General features: G+C 43.1%; 1 protein-coding gene across 2 annotated transcripts in view; it reads left to right on the top strand.

Annotated features, from left to right (window-relative positions):
• Positions 1 to 23133, top strand: part of LOC146430801 (multidrug resistance-associated protein 1) — a 47567-nt gene extending 24434 nt beyond the window's left edge. Inside the window, exons 13-32 of one of the 2 annotated variants that reach the window (XM_085074776.1) lie at positions 1294 to 1440; positions 1805 to 1892; positions 2340 to 2409; positions 3085 to 3211; positions 4317 to 4493; positions 5560 to 5727; positions 6101 to 6278; positions 8585 to 8629; positions 10405 to 10489; positions 11639 to 11777; positions 12716 to 12923; positions 13681 to 13991; positions 14829 to 15028; positions 15521 to 15647; positions 16020 to 16121; positions 17082 to 17228; positions 18194 to 18352; positions 19560 to 19726; positions 20293 to 20487; positions 21614 to 23133. In XM_085074776.1, coding sequence (XP_084930902.1) covers positions 1294 to 1440; positions 1805 to 1892; positions 2340 to 2409; positions 3085 to 3211; positions 4317 to 4493; positions 5560 to 5727; positions 6101 to 6278; positions 8585 to 8629; positions 10405 to 10489; positions 11639 to 11777; positions 12716 to 12923; positions 13681 to 13991; positions 14829 to 15028; positions 15521 to 15647; positions 16020 to 16121; positions 17082 to 17228; positions 18194 to 18352; positions 19560 to 19726; positions 20293 to 20487; positions 21614 to 21722 — 2949 coding nt within the window. In that variant the 3' untranslated portion in view covers positions 21723 to 23133. The remainder of the gene's footprint in view (positions 1 to 1293; positions 1441 to 1804; positions 1893 to 2339; positions 2410 to 3084; positions 3212 to 4316; positions 4494 to 5559; positions 5728 to 6100; positions 6279 to 8584; positions 8630 to 10404; positions 10490 to 11638; positions 11778 to 12715; positions 12924 to 13680; positions 13992 to 14828; positions 15029 to 15520; positions 15648 to 16019; positions 16122 to 17081; positions 17229 to 18193; positions 18353 to 19559; positions 19727 to 20292; positions 20488 to 21613) is intronic. The other variant, XM_085074777.1, reaches the window with a different exon arrangement.
• The last annotated feature ends 1855 nt before the right edge of the window (positions 23134 to 24988 follow it).

Here is a 24988-nt window from a genome sequence, read left to right as displayed (position 1 = left end):
CTATTAGAACAAGGGGGAATTGCTGTTCTCTGCAGAAGCAATTAAAAGCCATGACTACATTAGGATAAAATATGTGCTGTTCCAGTTGAAGGTGTTTAAGTGTACTTTCCAGTCTCAGATTCCTTCCCTGCAAACATTTATAGTGTTTACATTCTGCTCTGGGCATGATGAAAGGCAGAGAAGCAGTGCCCTGGGTAGGAAGCATCAGCTGCATTCTTAAGTGAATGCTTTTCTAAAAGAAGTCTGAGATTATCTCAATATAAATACATTATTAAATGAAATTTCTAAATAAAACTCTGCAGGTGGACTCCCTAATGCTGCTCTGTGGAGCCTGAGAAGGCAGATTGGTGTAATGTGTAGCTCTGGTCCAGCACACACAGGGAATATGTGGCACTGCCTCGTCAACATCTTGTTTCTTGGATTTTTGGGGTTTTTTTTGTATATTCTGCTGAAGTTCTGATGGAAAAATTATTGCAAGTGCCTGCTTGAAAGCACTTTTGACATTCAAAACTTTTATTTCCTCTAGTCCTTCCTCTGTTTCCATGGCCAAGGTTTTAAAAAACATTGTTTAATAACAGTGTCAGGGAACCACTTGTTTTGCAGTACCTCCCCTGCTGCTATGTGTGCTGATAAGGGTGTATTTCACACTAATTGCTGGTAACACGAGAGTGCAGACATGCTGCTTGTGAAGCTATTCTTTGGACCCTGTCTTGTTTTTGCTCTCCATGGGAGGGCTTTCTCCCTGGGATATGGTTATCCAAACTAAGGGCTGTACAAACAAGCTACTGTGCAAGGCACAGCTGAGTCAGCTGCTGCACCAAGAACAATACATGTCTTCACAGCAGTCAGATTTTAAACAGAAATCCTGATGTCTTCAGTGGATGCTGTGCTTAGCTGACACTGTTCCTTAGGTGGAGGGCTAATTGTTTCAAGTCTTTTACAAGGGGGGATGCCCAAGATTTGTTTGCCTTGATTTCTTAAGTGGCAGCCTGTGGGAAGAAGTTGCTTGATCTTGTGATACACTGAGGTTTGACATTTGTGATTTCACCCTTGCTAAGTGAAGAAAGTAAGCACTTAACACTTTTCCAAGAGGAGCCATCAGCTTCTTTTTACAACAGTAAATTTAAATCACAGGTTTGTTTTGCAAAAAGTGTTGTCAGGAACAAGAAGGTCATCAGAACATTTCACTTCCTTTGATTTATAGTCTTCTGATTGCAGTTTTCAGGCTGTGTACTCCTGACTTGCTATCTTAATACAGATTACCCTCACTGTAACCCCTGCACTTTGTTTCAGGTTGCCCTGTCCACATTTGCTGTGTATGTCATGATAGACAAGAACAACATCTTGGATGCTCAGAAGGCCTTTGTTTCTCTGGCATTATTCAACATCCTCAGGTTTCCACTGAACATGCTTCCCATGGTCATCAGCAACATAGTAGAAGTAAGGCTTCAGTCATTAACAGGTGTTTCTGTGCAGAAGCAACCCTGGGAGGAAAGATGACATTGGCCTGCTTAGAGAATGACCACTGGGGGGAATTTGGCCACCTCTGAAGGGAGCCATTTCCTGGGTGCTGAGTGCTGTGCAGTGAAATAATCCCTCTTATGGTGGATGGGTGTTCCTGACATCATCCATATTTCTTGTGGGTTGGGAAATGAAGGTTTTATGACTATCCAAGCAACTGTGCAGTGGATTTAAGGAGGGATTAGGAGTGCATAATAATGATAAAATGTGTATGTGGCACAAAACAGGGCACTTCAATGTAACGAGCAGAGTATAAATAGTTTTGCATCCTTTTTCTGTGCAGGCCAGTGTCTCCTTGAAGCGCCTGAGGGTGTTCCTGTCTCATGAAGAGTTAGATCCAGAGAGCATAGTCAGGGGTCCCATCAAAGAGAGTGAGTTTCATTGCTTGGTTGAAAATCAGTGTGTACAGGTTTTGGGTGGTTTCTTTTGCTTTCTATGACAGATTTACTCTATTTTTGATGGATTTCACTGATAAATTTGAGCCAGTTTGTAAAATGAAAATTATATAAAAGATCTACTTCCTTCTCAGATAGTTTCTTTCCTCTTCACAACTGACTTTTGCAATGCTGGAGATGCAGCTGAATTAGTTGGTATCTCTGCGTAGCTGACATTCATGTACCTCGTGGTTACTGAATAAGTGTAACCTTGGAACTTCTGCTGTCCTGTGAAATTCAGTCAAAGCAGAATGCAAGTTTTTGTTAAGCAGTGGGTTGTTCTGAAAAAGTAGCTTTATAGTTTGACTTCAGTGGCAAGATCCAGAACACACAATTTAGCTGCTTGCATTGGTGCTTTTGTAGATACGAGTTTTTTCTTTGCAGCTGAAGGATGCATTGTTGTAAAGAATGCAACGTTTGGCTGGGCCAAAACTGATCCTCCTTTGCTGAACAGGTAAGAATTGGTACCTTTCATTCCACTCCATAATCCTGCTACATTGTAAATTACCCATATTTGAATTATAAAATACATATGAAGAAGAGTTTGTTAACTTAAAGAAATAGAACACGTAACATCTGATCTCTGAATTTTTGTTTTTAAATTGGGGCTTCATGAACTAGTGGGATTTGCAGTGTGTTGCATTTATGGAATGCATAAAGGAGAGTAGCAAGAGGTGTAGGGAGGGAGGAAGAGAAAGCCCCAGGGGATTTCAAGCTCTTGCTCTGCGCTGCAGATGGGCTGAGCTCCATCTAGAGGATGCGGCCAGCTCAGCCCCTCGCAGTCAGCTCTGCTCCCTGCTGTTTGCCTGTGTCCTCAGGCTCCCTTTTACAGCCTGATTATTGCTGTACTCTGCTGTTCTTGATCCCGGGCTGCAGAAAGCAAACAGTGATGCAGCTACAAGCTGTGTCTCCCTGTGCCCTCTTCTCTTCCTTAACTTTGGTTGCTTTGTCCTCGGCCTTAAACAACAAATGAGAGGTTTGGATTTTCAACACTTACAGTTTCAGTGCTGAGTCAGTATTTGCAGTGGGTGTTCACACTGCACCTGGTTTTATATGGGCAGTTTAATTGACTGTTTAATTACTGGAATGTGTCAGCAAGCAAGGCTGAATTATGTGCCCTTTATTTCAGCATTAAATTCACTGTTCCTGAAGGCTCCTTGGTGGCTGTTGTTGGTCAGGTTGGCTGTGGAAAGTCATCTCTGCTGTCTGCATTACTGGGGGAGATGGACAAAAAGGAAGGCTACGTGGTTGTCAAGGTGTGATATGTGTGAAAAATTGTTCAGCTATTTGTGGGTATTGCCAGAGGGATTCTAGATTGCTGTCCAGAGGGGAAGAGACAGCCTTTCAAATGAATGCACTTTTTAGCCTGATTGCCTTGCAAACCATGTATTATGCCTTAGCCTGCATTGTGTGTAATTGCCTGTTAAGCCTTGACCCAACAGCATCCAAACAGTTGGTGTCAGATTTAGCCACATAAAACAATGGAGGTCTCAAAGATGAGTGTTCTGCTGAGTCTTGTTAGCAGCTGGGTATGAAGTGGGGAGATATGTTACGTATTCTCTGAGGAAGGGCAGTGTTGGGCTCTACCTTCTTAGACAAAAGAGAACTACAGGGAGAGAGGGTGCAGCCAGATACCCACACATGGGAAAAGCTGGTATTGCAGTTTGTACTTTCTTAGACATCAGAGTTGCACAGAGCTCACAGAGAAAAAATTATCTGGAAAGAAAATTATTTTAGGAGCAAAACAAATATGTTGCATTTAAAAGACTGTAGGTTTGGCCACCTCCAAAATTGTTGTGGAAAAACAAAGTAGTTGAGATCTGAATCACTAATTATTAGTGCAGAAAGAGAAGGCAGAACTGGTATTCAAAGCAAAATGCTCTGGCATTATCTCAGTCTCTTCCTTTGAAGTGACTTTTATATGAAAACCACTTCCTCTGCTTTCTGCAGAAATCTCTTGGCAGGGGTGCATTTGTTAAACACTTGCATTCCAGATTAAACTCTTTTATGCAGAACATAATTTATAATGATATGAAAGAAGTAATGACTTTTGACATGCAGTAATTGTACAAACGTTCTCTAAACAAATGTTTCCTCCAGGTTTATGTTAATCGTATTTTCTTTGAAGTCCCTTATTTTCCACCAGTGCACTTTGTTACATTCACTTGTAGGGAGGATTATAAAAATAACATTTTAGAGGAGGCGATAGCCCAAGAACTACTTTGTGCAGTTTGGAAATGACCGTAGGTAATTTGTGAGGTGATTAGCACTGCCTGCCTCACAAAGCCCTGCTGTGCTTTGACTCCGTGTGCAGACTCTTAGTATAAAGCACTGAATAAGAAACTTTTATTTTTCTTGCAGGGCTCTGTAGCCTATGTTCCGCAGCAAGCCTGGGTCCAGAATGCAACTCTGCAAGATAACATTATCTTTGGAAGGGAGATGATTGAGAGCCGGTACAAGCGTGTGATTGAGGCTTGTGCACTGCTGCCTGATACAGAGATTCTTCCTTCAGGAGACCAAACAGAAATAGGAGAAAAGGTATTTCAATACCCACTCCACTATTACAGTGCTGTTGCTTGTAGTTAAGGCTGTGTCACTTTTATTTTTACTTTATCTTGAAGTTGTATTGAGTTTAACACATTCAGAGCATAAGTCTTCTAGAGTAAGAAGCAGATTTGAACAGTATGTTTTCTTTCTTTTTAAGCCTCAAAGGGAAGGAAGCCTGTCCTCATTTACAAATGTAAAACTGTCAAACTGTCATAATGACGGTTTTTAATTGTCTCTAAGTTGCCATGGTCGTAGAGCAGAAAAATACATAGAAACAGGAAGAGAAAAATCTTCCAAACACTTCAGTTTCATTAAAAACAAGCCAACACCCCTCCAACCCCAACCCCCTGAGAAAACCCAAACCACAATTCACAAAAACAACCACCACCCCGAATTTGGCCCTTTGTTGCCAAAGCACAGTGGTGTGGGGTTTGGAAGCTTGCATAGCTGTTGTAGTGCTGTGCTATGGAAGTAGGACCTGGTGTCCCTGTGCAGGAGGTGGCACGGTATGTGTCTGTGGCTGCTGGGAATTCTCTGAGCTGATGCTCTCCAGGGGCTGGGATTTGTGCTTTGCCTCTGACTGGGCAGAGATGGGCTGAATCTCCCAGCTGTCCATAGAACTGACAGCCCCTCGTGCAGTAAAGGTGCAGCTTTATCTTCCTTTTTGGTCAGCAGGCCAGTCAGATTGTAGAGTGTGAACGTTGTTTCTTAAATCTGAGGCAGCACTGCAGAAATTCAGCTGGGAAGAAAAGTAGCCTCTCAATGTACAGAGTTAGGTAGGTCAGTCAGGGTTAATTGCTTTACAAGACTACCAAACACTATTTTTTTTTGCTAGCCCTTCACTGACAATGAGGACAGAATAGATGTGCTTCCTTCCATGAGGATTTTGACTGACTGCTTAGGCTATTGTAGCAGTGAAATTATTTGTGGAGATCTGTTTCATGCAATGCTGAAATTCCTCTGATTTAAATAAACCACCTATAACTTGTGTCTCTCATAAACTGTAGCAAGACATCTTCATTGAGCTGTAAATGATCATGTTTTCTTGTTTCCCCAGGGTGTGAATTTGTCTGGAGGACAGAAACAGCGAGTCAGTCTTGCTCGGGCAGTTTACTGCAATGCAGATGTCTATTTACTTGATGATCCTTTATCAGCTGTTGATGCTCATGTTGGGAAACATATTTTTGAAAAAGTCATTGGACCAAAAGGAATCCTGAAAAATAAAGTATGTCACAATGTCTCTAGAGAATGCTTTTTCTTGGCTGAGTTCAAATGATTCCAAGTTTGTCAAGTTGAATATTTAAACTTATGTTTCTAACATCTGAAAAAGGAAAGGTTTCTTCTGCAATTTTAGAGGATTTTTATAAAGCACTTAGATTTTTGTAGTGAAAGATGCTTTGGTTTCTGTAATTCAAAATTATTTAATGGAAAAATGAAGACAAGGACAGTATTTTTTCCTAAAGATATTGCATGCCTGTCCCTCATTACTACTGCATTACACACAGAATTCAAGCAGTAAAGAGCAGTAGCCCAGCCATGGTATTCACTAATCTGAGATGATAGAACCTGATGAATTATTATTTTTTTTTGCCTTTTAGACTCGGGTTTTGGTAACCCATGCAATCAACTATCTGCCTCAAATGGATACAATTCTGGTAATGACTGATGGAAAGATCTCTGAGATGGGCTCCTACCAGGAGCTGCTGGAGCAAGATGGGGCTTTTGCTGAGTTCCTTCGTACATATGCTAATGCTGAACAAACCATGGAGAACAGTGGTAAGCTCACAAATAAACTCTCTCAGCACAAGCTGATGTCTGTCATGTTACGGGAGGCCTATAAAAGGAAAAGTAGCTGTACTGGTAGGAAAGGTTAAAGAAATTACTATTTCTTGTGATCACCTATATAGGTAGGAGGTGCTTATTTCTTGAGGGTGTTGAAGATTGTGAGGTTAAACACACATTCTTTCTTAAAATTAGGAAAATATGTACCAGATGTGTAGTAAAATTTCCTCTCAGTGCAAAATTCAGATGGTAGTGAGACTGCATAAAGGCCATCTGGGGGTTTATACACCCTTCCTGTCTCTGTTAAGATGTGTCTTCTTTATGCAGCTAATTCCTTTGGGGATGGGGAGGAGGAAGAAGCAGCTCAGTGTTCTAGCTGCTGGCCTTGACTCCTGCTTCTGCTTTGCAAAACAGCTGAAGAGCTGCACTGGTACAGCAATATACTTCAGGTTTATTTTCCTTTTATCTGCAGACAGTTGCAGTATTGGATTTTAACAGGGAAACTTAGTCTCTGCCTCCAGCCTGTTTGCTCCAGCGGCCTGTGGTGATTTCCTGACAGGCGTGCTGAGAAGTGCAGGGGGTGCCTGCCCTGTGCTGGCTGGGGTTGAGCTGTTGACATGTTTGGTAGCAGATGCTGAGTGCTGCAGAGCAGGCTTTAAGAGCAAGGAGGGGCTTGAGTCTACTTTTTGCTTCATCTTCCATTTGAAAAACTAAAAATGGGTTCCTTCCCATTTCTTAGAGGGAACACAGAGCTGTTTATTGGTGTACCCCTCATGTGTCCAAAATGGGAATGGTGCCACATTTACCTGCACTGATACAGTTGGAAAGTGTTAAGGAGGTGTTGAATGGCTGCCTTTCGTGAGGAGCTGCTCCTGGTGCTCATGTCACGGTTCCTCATGGGAAGCCTGTGCTGGTCTGCCTTGCCTCTCTGAAGCTCTAGGATCCATGCTGGCACCAATCTGCCCCTGGAGTCTGGGAGTGGGCAGGGTTTGTTTCCTGCTGGTGCAAGATGGCAACTTCTCCTGGCTCCCTCTTTCAGGGAGTTGGCTTTGGGGATGATCTGTAATCTTGAGGCTCAAGCTCAGGCTGCCCTGCTATGAGCTAGCATTCCTCTTGGAGAGCTATTGTGGTAGTCCCAGTTGTTGCTCTGCAGACTGGGATGCTGCTTTGGGTGGATGCTCTAAACAGCAAATGCTGCATTGGGTGGGTGTCTCACTGGGGAAAGCACTGTGGGAAGAGATTTTGTGGGAGCAGAATCAAGTTAACTTCTGTGTATTTTCTGAAGGTGCTTCTGTAGCTACTTTGGGCACAGTCAATCTTGTTGCAGTCTTCAATGTATGTGAAATTTGTAGGCAAATTAACTTTCTCTGTGCTTCCCTAGGCAGTTAACAAGTTGACTCTAATACGAAGATTTGCCTCATTTAATAGCCTTGTTGTTTTAGTCTTTGTCTCCTCCCATTTTCAAACATGGAAAAGTAGGTTTTGAAATCCTTTTCATTAAACTAAATTACTTAATTTTTCCATTTAATGACTGAATTTTCTTTTGGAAAGTAAGCCAGTGCTTTGTCTCTTGCCACGAATGTTCTCTGCTGTTGTCTAGTAAGAGACACTTCTGACTTCAGTACCACCCTGGTGATCTGGAGGGGATTGCTGTATCACAGGGTTGGCATATCTGCAGCAAATTTGTTCATGAGTTCTACTCAAGTGATCTGCCAGTGGTAAAAAGTGAAAGACAGAGGCACTGCTTGTCTGATTCACAGGGATAATATTCATATTTATTGAATGTGTAAAAGGTCACTATTACTAACAATCAGAGGCTCTTGGATGACCACAGTAGTCTGTGGTGGGAGTCAGACTGAGTTAGCCGCAGGGTAACTTTTAAAGGGAGGCTCCCTCTCTCTGAAGTGGTGTTGGCAGCCTGAGAGCACTGGATTGGTGCTTTGTGGCTGGAATACATCTGCTGCTTCATGGGTGGGAAAGCCTCTCCTCCTGCCCAGCCTCTGAGCTTTGGCTGCAACTCTGCTCCCTGTTGCCTCCCAGCCTTTCTCTCCCGTTGGGATTCCTGAGGGTTACCTCTGCCTGTGTGCTGTACTGCTGCCTTTCCCATCCTCAGCTTCATGGGGTTTCTTCAGTGTGTGGGAAAACGTGTTTGTGGCTTGGGATTAAAAATAGGTCCATTTCAGCAAATTTGATTCTGCTTCATGTTTTGTGGTTTAGGTTACTCTACTTGGGTGTGTGGTTGTAAAGATTGAAAATGGTAGAGTGTGTTCTGGAAAAAAGTTAATTGTGTATGCTTTTAGAGTCAGATCCTTCATTAGAAGGAACGATTGAACCTCTGGAAACAGGTAACTCTTTGCCATGTGGCTTTATATTAGTGCTTGCCTTGGAGTAATATGAGTAGCTGCAGTTTATTTACAAGAGACTGAGTCATTGTTAGAAGAATTTTATCTGCACAGTAGAAGGTATTTGCATGGTTTGCATGTCCTTGTTTGTGTGAACTGCAGCAGTTGGTGTGGCTGCTTGGAGGGAACTCAGCAGCAGCAATTCTGTATCTCAAAGGCTTCCATGAGGAAAACTTTAAATTAGCTTTAAAGATACACCCTGGACCTAGAAATGTAGTGAGTGTACTGAGAGAAGCATCGTTCAGAATTGAGCCCTGAGGGTCTCTTTTGTTCTCAAATGTGTATTCAGTACTCCCACTTGTTCCCTTTTACAATTTCTGGGTGCTTTTTTTTCTGCGGAACCCTCATTAGTGGGCTTATACCCAAAGTGCATATGTCAGATTTACTGTGGCAGACTCAAGCATTTTTTTGCTCTCAGAAAATGAAATCAAATTTGAGCTTTTAGGGGAGGATGGTTTATTTGTGGTTTTGTTTTCTTCAGCAATGTTCTAAAGCAGTATGTTGCTGGAATGCTTGCTGTTTTTCATATGAGAGCCTTTCAAAACAAGTGCTGTCAAGTGCTTAAAATAACCTCCAGTCCTATCTTGGTTTGATCTTATTCACATAAATGAGAACTAAATAATTTAACTTTTTCACTTTTTCTGCTTTTTGTCTTTTTAAGACCATGGTGAACAGTTTATCTTGGGGTTTTTAGAGTAATGAATCAATATTCAGTTTGCAGACACAGAAGGGAAAGCAGTCCACACTTAATGCGTTGTTGATTTGTTTTATATATATATTTTGCTTTAGTATAAAAAGTCAGACTCTAGATCTACACAATTTTTCCTGAATATCTTTTGAATATTATTCAGGTGGGTATCTTTGCATAAACTATGCATAGATCCTTTAAAAAACCAAAATTCTTCGTTACAAATTCTGGATTAACCTTCATACGTGAAAACAGAGTTCTGTTTATTGACAGTTAATTTTTAGGAGTCAGAAATTTAGTTTTTCTTAGGAAAATTTACACAACCTTGGAACCTGGAAGTTTTAGTCATGGCACTGTATTACATTGAATTGAATTGCTCAGAAAAGGTTAATACTTCAATCTGACAGGTTTTCTTGAATGTTTTAGGCAATTGTCTAGTGTGTGCTGCATCTTGGTACAAGCAGGGTGTTGGGAGATAACAATTAATGGAAAGATCTCTTACTTAAATTGATCTGATTGCTACAGTTGCCTGAAACAGCAAGCTTTTGCACATTTCTTCCTGCTTTGCAGGAAGGCTCAGTTATTAGCACATCTGCTGTTCTTACAGCTTCACGCCGTCATTTACAGAATGTATTCTCATTGCATTTTAAAATAAAAAAAATTATAACTAACTGTAGAAGCTGTGGTTTGAAAGGGAGTGGTTGGAGTGTTGGGTTTGTTTCCATGGAGTGGGACACATGTGACTTGGTATTGCATGCTTGAACATAAAGTGTGTCCTCATACTTATTTTACATTATTATTACTGACCTACATTTGCTAGAAAAAGAAATGTTCCCTATCCTGGCAATTAATCCTGTTGGAGGTTGAACTAAACTGATTTGTTTACCTGGTCGATTTTCTGTTATCTGTAAATACTTGTGTTCCATGCTTTGTTTGCACATTAAGTCTGCAACTGGCAATTAGGATTGAAATGAAATGCCTGTGTCTCTTTGCCCTAACCATTTTCATGTTTACTTTTTCACCCCCTCAGATACAAACAGTCCATCTGCCAAGGAAGGCAAGCCTGTAGAAAATGGAGTCCTTGTGAATGAAGCCCCTGGGAAGCTGATGCATAGGTGTGTTCTCCTTTATTTTTTTCCTCTTACCCCCCCTACCCCCCATCCTTTCAATCCAGTAACTCATATGTGGATAAATAGTAATTTGATGGTTATGGTAGTTGTTAGAGGAAAATAGATCATGCTGGATCCAGCAGCCTATGAAAGGCAAAGGTGCTGCTTCTCCATGACTCCAGGTCCAGCAGTAGGAAGTGCTCAGCAGGCACACAGAGCACCCCCATAAACACAGCGCCACATGGCCTCATCCAGGCCCCTCTGGGCCTGAGCAGGATGAGGTTGGCTAGTGGGAATACATTACTTGTATCCATACAAGGTGGATCTCTGCAGTGGGTGGGCTCCGCCCCTCAGTCTGCCTGGGAGCTGCCCTGGCTCCCAGTTGCTGGCTCGTGGCATTTGAACCCCTGGGGCTGCAGCCCCACTCCAGGCTGGCACATTCTGTCTCCATACACACCTCTCATGATATTCTTTCCATGTGAATAAACTCTTGTGTTGTGGCAAGAGGGTTTGGCTTACATAACAGGGAGAGTCCTTTATTGGCTGGTCCAGCTTTTCTATGTGTTCCCAAGGATTCTGCATTTGACTGCTGTCAGATGGGATGAAGTGCCACATGGACCTTTAGTCTGACCTAATACAGCTGCTATTATGGTTGCAATCATTCTGATTATACCTTTCTAGAATCATCTCCTAGTCTATGCCTTATTCTTCTGGGGCTCTGGAGACACTGTTTTTCTAGAAGCTAATGAGTGCCTGGGAGTTAAATGGCCTGTTTTGATGTGACTGTGGGTACCCTTTTTGCACTCCAGCAGCTGCTGTGTGTCTAATGATGGGGTTTGGAAAAGCTGTTCTTGATGGGCACAAAGCATTTTTTTGTTCTGGAGTGTGACTGTGTAACCAAGGCTTCTTTATGTGGCTGCTGTAACTTGTACCTGAACGTGGGTACGTGGGAACTGAACGCCAGGGAGGGTTAGGAGGGTGCACTGAGGGGAGGAGGGAGGCTCTAGTAACCTCTGGCCCACATGATGGCTGATTAGGAGATCTCCACAGGAGTGTAAACCACTGACTTGGAGCTGTGGACTGTCAGAGCCTATTTGTGAGGTAATCACCTGTCCTGTGGCAAGCTAAGACTGATAAATAAATGTCTTCCGACAGGCAACTCAGTAACTCTTCAACGTACAGCAGAGACACTGGGAAGCCACAGCAGCAGGGCAGCACAGCAGAGCTGCAGAAGCCACTTGCTGAAAAGAATTCCTGGAAACTGACAGAGGCTGACACAGCAAAGACTGGGAGGGTAAGGTCTCCCGATTCTCCCTTCTTGTACCCTCCTTCAGTTTTGGAAAAATCTGTTTCAGAAGAAAATAACTTACAAAGACCATGTAACTGGTGTGAGAATGGGCTGAGTGAATTCTTGAACTTGCTGCTTGTTGTGTAACACTTGATGGAAGTGTTGCTGTACCTTCTGCTTCCAAACCTGAGCCCAAACCTTATTTGCCTGTGGAAAGAATGTCGACACAAAACTTCTGTGTAAAATGATGGGCTTGACCACATCAAAGTGCAGAAGAAGAAACGAAAACCTTGCAGCTATGTCTTGGAGAGAGGTTGTGACAAATGAGGTGACCTAACTGAAAACTGCCCTTCAGTGTAAGGAGCTGCAGTTGACCCAGATGAATTTTAGCCAAGTTTCCACTGTAGACACAAGTATCTAATCCCAGGATACCCAGGGCTTTTTGAGAAACCTGAGACTGAGGTTCCTGGGAAAGTGGAATTACACCTCCTAGTAATGTTGCTTGAATCCAGGCTTGGATTGCTTGTTGTTGGTTAAAGATAGATCATAGGATACAAGCCATGTGGAGCAAGGGTTGGTTTAAAGGCTTTACAATCTTGTGGTACAAAGAGAGCCAGAAACTGGAACTCCTCAGTGAAGTTTTTGGCTCTGCTACTGATGCTCTGTGTTACTTCAGGCAGCTCTCTCCCTACTCCTCCCTTCCCCTGGATGACAAGGGAGGGATGATGTGTGCCTGCCCTGAGGGGATGTTGGATTTGGCATGTCTCCACAGAATACTTTGCAGCATGTGTTCCCAAGCAGTGGCTCTCTAGAGTGCAGCTGCTGTGTTTTCATGGCCTGATGGAGGAATACTGACTTTAAATAGACATTGCAGAAGGGGGAATTGCTGCTTTTGAAACTCAACTGCTAAATTAATATTTACTTTTTTTTTCTTCTGTCTTCAGGTAAAGGCATCAGTGTACTGGGACTACATGAAAGCAATTGGACTCTTTATGTCCTTTTTGGCCATTTTCCTCTTCATGTGTAACCATATAGCCTCCTTGTCTTCCAACTACTGGCTAAGTTTATGGACAGATGATCCTGTTATCAATGGGACACAGCAGAACACAACTCTCAGACTGGGAGTATATGGAGCACTGGGAATTTCTCAAGGTTTGCTAGTGATTTGAGTGTGGGTTTTTGTGGAAAGATGAAAAACCTGAATTAAAAAAAAACCAAGCAAACCAACCTATAAAATTATTCAGTTAGTAAATGTGTTTTTTCTTTCAATTGTACAAAGTGAGAAGTGTTTTGCTGGCTGATGAGCCAGAATTGTGACAGAAGTTTTGATGTGAGGAGTGGCTCCTTGGCCTGTCAGCAGCCTGTGCTGGGCTGCTCTGCAGGGACAGTCTGTCACAGGAGGGAGGCTATGGCTGTGCTGCCTCCCTGCAGCCCCAGCCTGCCTCAGCTGCCCTGGCTGGGCTTTGCTCTGGCTGCTTGTGGCTCCATCCAGGGCACTGTGGGGAGACTGCCTCAGTGATGGTTTGTTTTGAGTCATCCTTGTGGTTTAGAGTTTGTTTGCCATGAAACCCAACACCCCAAGTACCCCGCTTCAGAATTGCCATGAAAATCCCACAATACAAAACAAATGTGAAGTGAAAATTCAGGGATTTCTACTCAGGGAAAGTGTTCAAATATATTACACAAATTTTTGTAAGGGAGAAGCAACTTCTTCCATGAAAGGAAGGTGGTGTTTTCACTGATTTTATTTTTATAAAAATTACTTGATGTAATTGCTGAGTCTGCCTGAAGTGAGCCCTAGTTCTCAGGATTATTGTACTAAATCCATGCTAATGCTAAATGATGACAAAATGAGGAAAATGTTTTGTGTGAGAGGTGGCAGCAGTTAAAAATGAGTCTCCTTTTCCAGGTATTGCTGTGTTTGGCTACTCAATGGTTGTGTCAATAGGAGGAATATTTGCATCACGACATCTGCACCTTAACCTGCTGCACAATGTCCTGAGGTCCCCAATGAGCTTCTTTGAGCGAACTCCCAGTGGGAACCTTGTGAACCGTTTCTCCAAGGAGATGGACACCATTGACTCTGCCATTCCACCCATCATCAAGATGTTCATGGGCTCCACATTTAACGTGATTGGGGCTTGTATCATCATTCTGCTGGCCACACCTATAGCTGCTGTCATCATTCCACCTCTGGGGCTTGTCTACTTGTTTGTGCAGGTAAGGGCTGTTAACCTGGGGGAAGCAGGACCAGCAGTCACATCCTCTGGTATTTAAGATAGTTCTTACTCTGCACTATGAAGGATTTTCATGATTTGGATTTGAGTCATGCTCGACTGACTGTGCTTTTCATGGCTTACTGATAATCTCTGACGTTAGCAGAGCATTTCCTTCCTTCGTCAAATATCAAATGACTTCTGTGCAGAAGTAAATCCTTTAATGCCTACACAGACTTTATAAAAACATGCCATTATATTTAGTGGCAAATTTTGTACAGCTTGTTGCTTAGAGCCTAAATGTGGAAAATGTATGGGCTTCTCAAACCTTCTTTCCAAACAGGAGAGTAGCCTGTTTCATCAGAGTGTTGTCTACAGAGCAAGAGAGTGGATGGCAGCCTTTCACCGCTGTCCTGTGTGGGCAGGGTGTTCTTGTTTCACTCTGGTTTTACTCCTAGAAACTGGTAGAGCCAGCACAGATCGAAGAAAAGCAGCTGAGGTTTGACTTTGGTTCTTGAATTAGTAAATCCATTTGGCTCTGTTAGTAAATCTTAAAGGTGGTGATGTGTCTGTTTTATGCTGTTGAACTAAACTTGCTGATAAGAGAAAGAGGAGAAAATGGCTCTGGCATGAGATGGGTTGATGGACAGTTTCGTTTAAAGGCAGCAGAGTGTATGCAATGGTCTTTTGGGCCTAAAAGTGTTGGAGAAAGTTTGTATTTCCACGTGTAAGTTGAATCTCTGTCACTAACAGCCCAGATAGCAGGGAACTGTTTATGATTCCCCTTGTCTTTCCAGACACAGTGTGGATGTAACCATAATTCTCATGCTGTGATTTGCAGAGATTTTACGTGGCCACTTCACGGCAGCTCAAGCGCCTCGAGTCTGTCAGTCGTTCTCCTGTGTATTCGCACTTCAATGAGACTCTGCTGGGAGTCAGTGTCATCCGAGCCTTTGAGGAGCAGAAACGTTTCATCAAGCAGAACGACATGAAGGTGGATGAGAATCAGAAAGCTTATTATCCAAGCATTGTTGCAAACAGGTACCAGTGGGGCTGCAGTACTGAACAGCAGTTATCTGGTGGGGATGTGGATCTGCTGGCTGTGCTCCTTATCAACCACAGCTCTTGGCATGCTTGTCCAGGGGAGGGAAGCCTGTGTGGATAGATAGGTTTCACAGATATTTTGCATAAATTTCTGTGATGAAATTAGGATTACTTCTGAATCTCTCATCTTTCTGTGAGTTTCTGCCTTGCCTTCTGGGTTACATTTTTTTAAAAGTTTTGAGTTATTGATCCCAATATTCAGAAAGCAGTTAACACAGGAATTTATGCACCTGAAAGATTCATTAATTTTAGATGCCTTTAGGTCTACATGCAGAACATCACATGCCTTGCAGTGCCTGTGTCACTAGCGGGACACACGTGCTATGTTATTTAGCTTACAAAAAAAAGGATGTGTGACAGATGATTTGTTGTCCACATCCCTATTCTCTGTGGGTGAACCTCTGGAAAGATGCATTTTGTGCCTTGCAGATGGCTGGCTGTCCGTCTGGAGTACGTGGGGAACTGCATTGTCCTGTTTGCAGCATTGTTTGCAGTGATTGCACGCAACAAACTCAGCGCTGGGCTGGTTGGCCTCTCAGTGTCCTACTCACTGCAGGTAATTTTGCTTTTTTTAAAAGAGCAAAACTTCTGAATTGTTACACTGCATCAGAAAGTCAGAACCTTGATAATGGCTTTGGATGGAAAACAAATGTAAGGGACATAGAAAATAACTGCAAAGAGTATCTGAGAAGATGCTGGGAGGTTTCTTCTGTGCCTTCCCTGTGTGAAGGGATGTGGCCAAGGTGTCTCATCCCCTGCATCTTAAAGGCATTTAGACTTTCCTCCTGTTCAGCACCGATTACCCAAGACCTTGCCTGTGTTGATGCATTCCATGCATCAACTTGCAGTGCTTTGGTTGTTCTGTGTTTATTTCTTGCAGATAACTTATGAAGTGTAAACTGCTCCTTGACTTCTTTGACTCTTGCAGATTACAGCATACTTGAACTGGCTGGTCCGCATGTCATCTGAGCTGGAAGCCAACATTGTTGCTGTTGAAAGAGTCAAAGAATACTCTGAAATGGAGAAGGAGGTACATTGGGTTGTCCCCCATGGTTGTGGAAGTTAGTGCCCTGTTCTGAGGTCTCAGCTGCCCACTGAGTGGGCTGGAGGGTGGGGCAGAGCTCAGGGCTCTGAGCGTCTGCCAGGAACAGACTGGGGTCCTGTGGGAAGTTCCTGTTAGTGCTTTTGTGGTGTATCCACTGGTATTTACACAGTGCTATTTAGGAAATGTGCTCCTATGTCCTGGGCTAGGCAGTGGGGCTGTACAAATGTTTTGGCTTCCTAAGTCTTTAAATACCATGTTTTTATTTGTGTTTCTCTTCTTGCTCTCAGTAAGGGGAATAAAGAGGTTTTACTATTTTTTTTTTGTTGAGATTCAAATCATGTAACTCGTTTAATTTGCAGTTCCCTTTATGGTTACAGAGCTCCCTGGGGCTTCTCTTTGCCTTGCCTATCTCTTGAACCTGACCTGAGTCACTATTTTGGCAACCAAACATTATGAAGACCCTTCCTAGAATTTTTTCTTAAGTTCTGGTAGCAGACCAGTGTTTATGTTTAAAAGCCTTTTTATTTGGCACTGGCAGTGAATGCAGTGGGATCTGTTCTTTCCTTTCTCACCTCAGTGGGAGACTGAGGCAGCTTATTAATGTGTTAGTGCACAGGCTCAGCTAAACTGCTTCTAGTTGCACATGTGGCTGCCCCAGAGGTCCTGGGGCTGTACAGGCAGCTTGTCTGAATGTGTGCTGCCTGCATGATTCTGCCACTGGCAGGACGAAAGTATATCCAGCAAGTAGGACTTGAGATAGCCAAGCCTTTGGCTACTCACAGCATTTAATCTGTCTTGAGACAACTTCCTCCCTCTCTTCTCATCACAGTTCCTTTTGCAAATCACACACTAAGAAGGATTTTCCTTAAGTGTATTCTGTGAGCCCTCTGAGTCCCTGTTGGTTGAAGCAGGAGCTGATCAGGGGTGTTTGTGTGGTCCTTTCAGGCAGAGTGGAGCATTGAACAAACAGCCCCAGCCAGTACCTGGCCCGAGGAAGGGAAGGTGGAGTTCCGAGGCTATGGTTTGCGCTACCGTGAAGACTTGGATCTGGTTCTGAAAAACATCAATGTTACCATCAATGGGGGTGAAAAGGTAATCACTCTGAATTCATAGCAGAGTGTTGCAGTTCATGGGTCTGCATGCATAAGCAAAAGAGAGGTTTAACCCTGTTCTGGTACATGTCTGGGGTTCTTAAGAACTAGAAAAGCTTCTGTGGAATCAGCTCTGCTGTAACTGCAGATGTCGTGGGCTCTCAGCCTTTGCAAGGTGTGTTCTGCATCATGGATAAAGAGGCACTGTTATGTGGGACTGCCAAGTATCATTTGGCCTGGTTTCAGTAGGAGGTGAAGTTTATCCTGTCTTCTCTCCTCTTCCCAGGGAATTTTGCTGATTTGTTTGCCGTAAGCAAAGAGGAGTAGGTTGCAGAGAGATTAAGTTAATTATAATCTCAGGGAAATAGGCTACAGTTAGAGGGGGAAAGCTTGATCTAGTGAAGCAGAAGTTGCAAGGTCAGACTGCAGGAAAAAATGGGACTTCAGAGCAGATTCTCTGGATCTGGCCAAGCTGATCTTTATGTTTCTCTTCCTGCTTCCTTGCCTATGCACTCACGCATGTCCCACCCCAGTCCTGTGTGGGTTCTCTGTCTCTTAATAGTGTGATCCTGCACAGCACCATAAAAGGTAGCTATGACAGATCTACTATCCAGCTTCCCTATTTGTGGTAGCCAACTGGGCATTTGTTTTTTCCTGAGTGCACACTTTGTAGCTACTAATACGGGCAGAATGCAACCTCAAGTGGTTAGAATGGGTAGATGGCAAGAAATATATCAGCCAATCAATGTTGCAATATTTTATATTTATTTTTAAAAAGAGAAAAGAATTGATCAAGACTTCACTTTAACTGGGAAGTGAAACACAGAGTGTGAAACAGTGTTTTGCTGTGTGGATGACCCCAAAAGTATGACAGCCCTTGGAAAATGAGTCAGTTTCAGGTGGAAATGCTTGGAAATGCTTTAACTCTTTCCCAAAGTAAGGTGTTCCTGTATTTCTTCCCAACAGATTGGAATAGTTGGAAGAACAGGAGCTGGAAAATCCTCACTTACTTTAGGTTTGTTTCGGATTAATGAAGCAGCTGAAGGAGAAATTATTATTGATGGGGTTAATATTGCAAAGATAGGGCTCCATGACTTGCGCTTCAAGATCACCATCATCCCTCAGGTAGGTGCAAAATCCTGCCACTACCAGAACTCCTTGGGTAACAGTGCTGTTTCAGTAATATACTGAGGAGAAAATTGTTATTCCTCCTCTGATCTGTGCTATGAAATTCAGTCACTTCAGCTTGCTCTTTCATGGACTTGAAACCAGGCTTTTTTCCCTAGGCTGGTTTCAATTTGCCTGTGCCAGGTAACAAGTAGGAGCTTGGCTGTGGCTGAGCTGTGTTGTGGAAGCAAAACCTTGGCCTCTGGACTCAGGAGCTGATCACTTAAATGCTGCAGACAGCTCAGCTGAGTGGGAAGGGCTGATCCCAGCTGCACACCTCCTTGGGATCCCTTTGTGAACTGGGCTCAGTGTGTGCAGTGCAGTGCTGTTCTCTCACAGAAACCTTTCATATGTTCATAACCATCCCAGCCTAGCCCAGCAGCTGTGGGTTTGGTAGTCCAAACAACATTTGGACATGCAGCTTCATGAGCACTGGATTTAGTCTCAAATCTTCTTGTTCTTACTGTGGAGCCTTTATGGCCTGTTCTGATTCAAAGTAAGACTATAAAATGTGATGTTGTGAATTACCATTGCAGCAGGCTGGCAAAAACAAATGAGCTCACTGTAAAAGGTTTTCTGTACCACTTCTTTTGGAATTCTGGGGGGGACTTTGCTTTCTTCTTTTGATAGCTTTGCATCAGGATTTCCAAAGTTGTATTTCTTCCTGTCCAAGAAAAAAAAGGCAGTGATTTAATTCATACTGCAGCTGAAGAGTTTTGAAATATTTACAGATGGTGTAATTCCCTAAGAACTGAAAAGTTGACCTAGAACCCCTTGCTGACAGCAAATTAAGCAGGGAGGGCCTTTTTTTTTTTTTTTTTAGCTTAGGGGTCCAGTAAAAAGCAAATTGGCTGGGATTTGGGTGTTTTGTTTGTTTGTTTTGGTGGGGTTTTTTCCAGAATTCACGAGTTACTGACTAATGGAAAGGTCTGGACTGTAAGAATCTGCAGAGGGCAGAGGTCAGGCCCCCAAGATGCATAAGGAATAACAGCGAGGGAGAATAACTTGTTATTGGGAAAAAATGATCCCTCACTCCTAAGTTTGGTATATTAGCTTGCTTGCAGCTGCATCCGTACATGTTGTTTCCTTTTGTTATCTAAGAAATATTTTTGGAGCACTCGCTGTGTTCTGTGTACATTTGTCAATTACCTCTTCCCATGACCAGGATCCAATACTGTTTTCTGGCTCTCTGCGTATGAATCTTGATCCTTTCGACCAACACTCTGATGAAGACATCTGGAAGTCTTTGGAATTGGCTCACCTGAAGAACTTTGTATCATCCCTTCCTGATAAACTGAATCATGAGTGTGCTGAGGGTGGTGAGAACCTCAGGTAGGTCAAGGAGCTGTGCTTGTGAAAGTTCTAATGCTGCCCAGTCCTGTGTGAGAATTTGGGGAGGGAGCTGGAGAATTCTTAACATGTTACCAGGCAATCAACCAACTAGGTTTTATTCAACATGATTTCAGCTCTTGAGTTTTGGAATTTCAAATAATTTAAGAAATGTTTGGAATGCTCTGAGTTTTGCCAGCTTGGGCAGCCTTGGAAAGCATTTTAGCAGCAGCAATTATTCTAAGGAAGCTGTTCACTTGCTGTTTGCATCTGAACAGGGTTTTAAATGTGCAGTCTGTAAAAACCATTTAAAGTCGCCCCCAACACTGCACTGATTCAGTGAATCAGCCTGATGCAGTTATGCTGAAACCACTTGTATTCTCTTACTACATTGGCAGGACTTCATTTGAGGGGGATGTAGTTTCAGATGGTGTTAGATATTCTGCAGGGAAACAGTAAGACTGACCTTATCTTTAGAACATGGGATTGCCAGGTTTCAAAATGAATACTAATGAATGCTGCAAACTTGTTCTGACTTTCCTCCCCACCCTCCCATCCCATCTGTGCAGTGTGGGACAGCGCCAGCTGGTGTGCCTGGCACGAGCTCTACTCAGGAAGTCCAAAATCCTGGTTCTGGATGAAGCCACAGCTGCTGTTGATCTTGAAACAGATAAGCTCATACAGTCAACTATAAAGTCTCAATTTGAAGAATGTACTGTATTAACTATAGCACATCGTCTGAACACAATCATGGACTACACAAGGTAAAGTGCTATTACTTTTATCTTGCCAGATGTGTGACCTGCCCTGTGCTCAACTTAAATGGGAATCTTTGTGTTAGTTGGATATTTACTAGTTCATTTTTAGCTGCCTCTGCACAGAGCTACTGGAATCCCTGATTTGATGGGTAGGGTGTGTGTGCTCTAGCTTGTGTTGGCTGTGCTTGGCCCGGGAAGAAGCTCCTCTTGTCCTTCTGCTGCGCTGCTGTTGTGCTGTTCCTGCCTGGGCAAACTGGGAAGGGGAGAGAGGCAAGGACAGGAGTCTGTTCCTGGGTCTTGGCCTAATTTAGGCCCAGACAGCATAGGGAGTCCAGAGGCGCAGATCCTGCCCTCTGAAGTTTAAGTGTTTCACTTCCCGTAACTTCTGGTTATAGTTTATACAGCCTCCCTCATGCTCAGCTGCCTTGCTAAGGTGTGGTTTCAATTTTAGGCTCTCTTGTCCCTTTTATCACAGAATGGCAGAGAGTAAAGTGACCAGTGGTAGGATTTCAGTGTACTTCTGTAGAGCTCTCTTTGTGCAGCAGTGACAGATCAGACAGAGCTGCAGCCCCAGCAGTGCTGCCAGCAGGGGAACACCCAGCTCAGCCATGGCAGTGGTGACACCAGGCAGCAGCCCCTGCCTGGGGCTTGGTGACCATCTCTGCAGTGCCTGGCCATCCATGGGGGGAGCTGGAACAGTGTTTTAGAAGTGAGCTGACCCCTGACTTTGTAAACTTCCTTGTCCCACGTGCACGTTTGTGCTTTGTCCCAGCAGCTGTGTAACAGCACTTGGTGTACAGAGGTGTTACAGGAAGGTTATCTCAGATCCTGCAAGGTCCTTCCACACCTTGACAAGAAGTGCTGCCAGCTGGTTTCTGGCTGGCTCAGAGCACAGTCCAAAGTGTCCTGGCTGTCTGCAGATGGTTGGGTAACCATGTGCTCCATAAACAATGCACCCCACAGACCATCTGCAGAGAGCTGGGGAAGGGCAGTGAGCACCTCAACCTCAGCCTGTTCATAATCAGCACTGTCTTCACTCGAAAATAATAGCTATGCTGCAGTCTCTGCACACACATCCATGTCCCGTGGCTTGATAATTTTTTCTTCTTTTTTTTATCTCCTTGTTTTACAGAGTTTTAGTCCTGGAGAGAGGAGAAGTGGTGGAGTGTGGTACCCCAGACCAACTACTTCAGGAAAAAGGCATTTTCTACAGCATGGCCAAAGATTCAGGCTTGGTGTAGCATTTGAGCTTGGCTATTTACTGTGGGGAAGAGGGAGGTGATACATTTGGAGACCTATAACTTCCCCTGAGCTGGAACCACACAGCTGAGTTTCAGACACAGTGAAGTTAGCCAGAGCATGGCGATGGAAGTAACATAAAAATGCAATTTTTTTCTTATTTTTTATTTCTCCTTAGTATTGATTTTAGCCACCTTTAGGAGAAGCACATGCACTGTGCAAGACACTTGAGAGACTGGTATTTTTTGCCTGAAATCTGTCATTATACGCTCATGTATGATGGAGTGATTCGTCAGAGAAGTTCAGAAAAGCTTTTTCTTCTCATCTGCTCTTACGTTCTGAAGTTCCCTCCTCCTTTTTTTTTTTGTTTAAAACATTTTTGCAAATTCTAGTTATTTACTTTGTGGATTCCTCATTTCATGAGCCATCTATTGTGGGATGCACTTGGAACATTTTGTGGCATATAGGATGATAGTCCAAAGATTTTTCTTCTTGTGAAATAAAATGTGTGCCAGACTTTGTCATTATGGCATTTACTGTACATGGTTAATGCTTTATGCATTGTCCTAAAGGTTTCCAGTGTTTACAGTGTAGAGCAGCAAGTTCACTGTAATGTCAGTACTGCTGATGTGAAAAAGCACAGTCAACTTCCAAGTAGTATTTAAGCATGTCTGGAATGACAATCACTCCAAAACCAAATTGGTGCAGCAGTTGGTGCTTTACTGTGTGCAGCCCCTGATCTGACACCCAGCTCACTCAGGAATTCCCACTGGGGTTCCCAGTGCTGGGGACACCTGTGGGGACGAGGCTGAGAAGGGAGGATTCACCTGAGCAGAGGCTGCAGGCTCAGGGTGACGTTGATTGTAACACCCTTGGCTTTGGCAGTTCTGTGCTTTCATAGCAGCTCTGCCACATCAAGGACCATTAGCCTTATATCAAAGAAACATGCCCTTCATGCTGCTGCTGTTGACTCTTAAAATTTTGTGGGAAAATGTTCTGTTATAGTTGTTTTAAAAAAAATAGTGTTCTTAAAGTTGTGTGTCAGAAGGGTCTAACAATTCAACTAGCAATGGAGTCTGGTTTTCAAGATCCATGTTGAATTTTCATCTTTCTGTGGTAAGAAAAATGTTACTTTTCTAATGTTCTGATTAGTCTTATTTTAAAGGAAAATGCTGGAAGAAAGCAAACTAAGTCAGATGGATCCAAATACTCAGCACTGAGAATGTGGACTTCTGTGATTGATGTTGCTGACCTTAATACTAGACAATTGTTGTCCTTAGAGTAAAGCTATTTATTTTTTTGTAAATTATGACTCTCTGAAATTGAATAGACTGAAAAATTCTTTGGTATTTTTTGTAATGACTATACAAATATTTGCAAAGAACTTGCAGTAAAAATTTGTTTGAAAGAAAATGTGTTATTTCTTGCCTTGTGTTTGACAAGGGGTTTGCTTTGTCAGTTCAGCTTTTTGCCTTGAAAATAGAAATTATTGGTCCTGCTTAGACTAATCATTTTGCTTGGCCTGAGGTTGTTAGGGTGGTGGGTAAGAAGCCATGAGTGCAGATAACTGTGCTGTGGTAGGGCTGGATCATTTTGTGGTTTGCTGAGCAGACCAGGTCAGAATGCTACATCAGCAGAGCAGGAGTCACAGTGCTGGGGACCTTTGTCACTCCCAGTGGTGGCCATGGCCTCTGTGTGCCACATCTCCTGGGCAGCTCGGGGTGAATTTTCTCTGTGGAAATGGAATGACCAGGGGCTGATTGGGGAGTCTGGGAAGGAGCTGTGGGTTTTAGTTTTGCAAACCACAGAACACTTGTGCAGCACTGTGATGGCCAGAGGGGTGGAATGATTGGAGCACATGGCTCATAGGAACAGAGAGCAGAGAAGGAGTCTGTGGGTGAGGCTGCTGTTGTACATTAAGGTGGAGATGGACCTCCCTGCAGAGACACAGAGGAGCAAATGAGAACACCAGAGACACCTTTCCTGCTTGGGAACAATCATCCTCCAGCAACACTTGATGCTCCCCTTCTACCCCATCCTAGGAGAGCCCTGGCAAGGAAGGCAGAGAGGAGCTGCTGTACAGTTGCATGTACTGTATCTAATTTCAGTGTGCATTGATGTATCTTGGCTGACATTATTTACTGCAACATGGAAGATTTCTCAAATCTGGAAAAGCTGATTCTGCCAAAAAAACATCAGGATTTTTAGGAGACCTGCAAAAAACACCCTATCTAATGTGTGTGAACAGAGCTACTTCGTAAGTGTTCCCTAGAGCTAACCCACACAAAGATCCTTTCATGGTTTGATGGCGATGAACAATTGTGCTGTGGGTCACTGATATCTTTAACATTTTGGCATTCCTGTGTATCTTGTGACCATCTGGGCACTGGGAGTGTGACTTGCACAGAACATTTGGCATGAACTGGGTGTAAATCAAAGCACGACGCCTTCAATTTATTTTCTGGCTTCAGTAATTTCAATATTGCCTTTATCTTGGAATCATGGGGCAAGGATTCTTTTAAGGTAGCATTTCTCTCCTATGTGGTATCTCCAGGTGTTAACTCCTTTATATCTTTTGCTGTAGGCAACTTCTAGATAACTTCTATGAGACTTGAGCTCTAGATTTGTCACAATACCACTTGGATATATCACTGGGGACTCCTGCTCATCTGCAATGATGGTGGGTTTTTGTCACATGCAATTTTGGGAATTGCATTTTTTTTTGCCTTTTCAGCACAGCTTGATGTGTGGAAGCTGATAGTATTTTTGCTTGCTCTTAGTTTGGGTAAGCTGACAGCAAAACTATGTCCTTTCAAAGGTTACCAGTGTGAAGTATGTTTTGATTATTGTCTCCTGTTGCCTTCTCTCTTCATTGCCAACTTAGGAACAGAACACAAGCATATAGAAGATGTTTATATTGGAGATTATGGAATGCTAAAGGATGTCAATTTCAGAATTACCCAGCAATGTGGGCAATTCTGTTCCTTTTTGACTTCCATTACAAGAAAAAATACCTAACTTTTATCTCAGTATTTCTAAATGCTCCTGTTTTTGAGATCCTTTGATAAACATTCAGAGTGCTTGTAAGTTGTATCTGTTTTTAGAATTGTTTTATCTGTGCCCTCAAGTAAGAGATTTGGAGCAAGAGGGGAAAAAATTGTCTTTTCTGGTACCTGAGCACCACTGTGGCAGCAGCACTAGACCTCTGTATCTTAGGCACTTGTCCAGCAGAAACTGCAAACTTCCTGACTTGGGTACAGAAGCCACT

This window comes from Lichenostomus cassidix, chromosome 14 (genome assembly GCF_008360975.1).
Source record: "Lichenostomus cassidix isolate B80296 chromosome 14, HeHo_3.0, whole genome shotgun sequence".
Taxonomy (NCBI): Eukaryota; Metazoa; Chordata; class Aves; order Passeriformes; family Meliphagidae; genus Lichenostomus; species Lichenostomus cassidix.
Note: the sequence above shows the minus strand (reverse complement) of the source record. Positions and strands in the feature narration are given on the sequence as shown.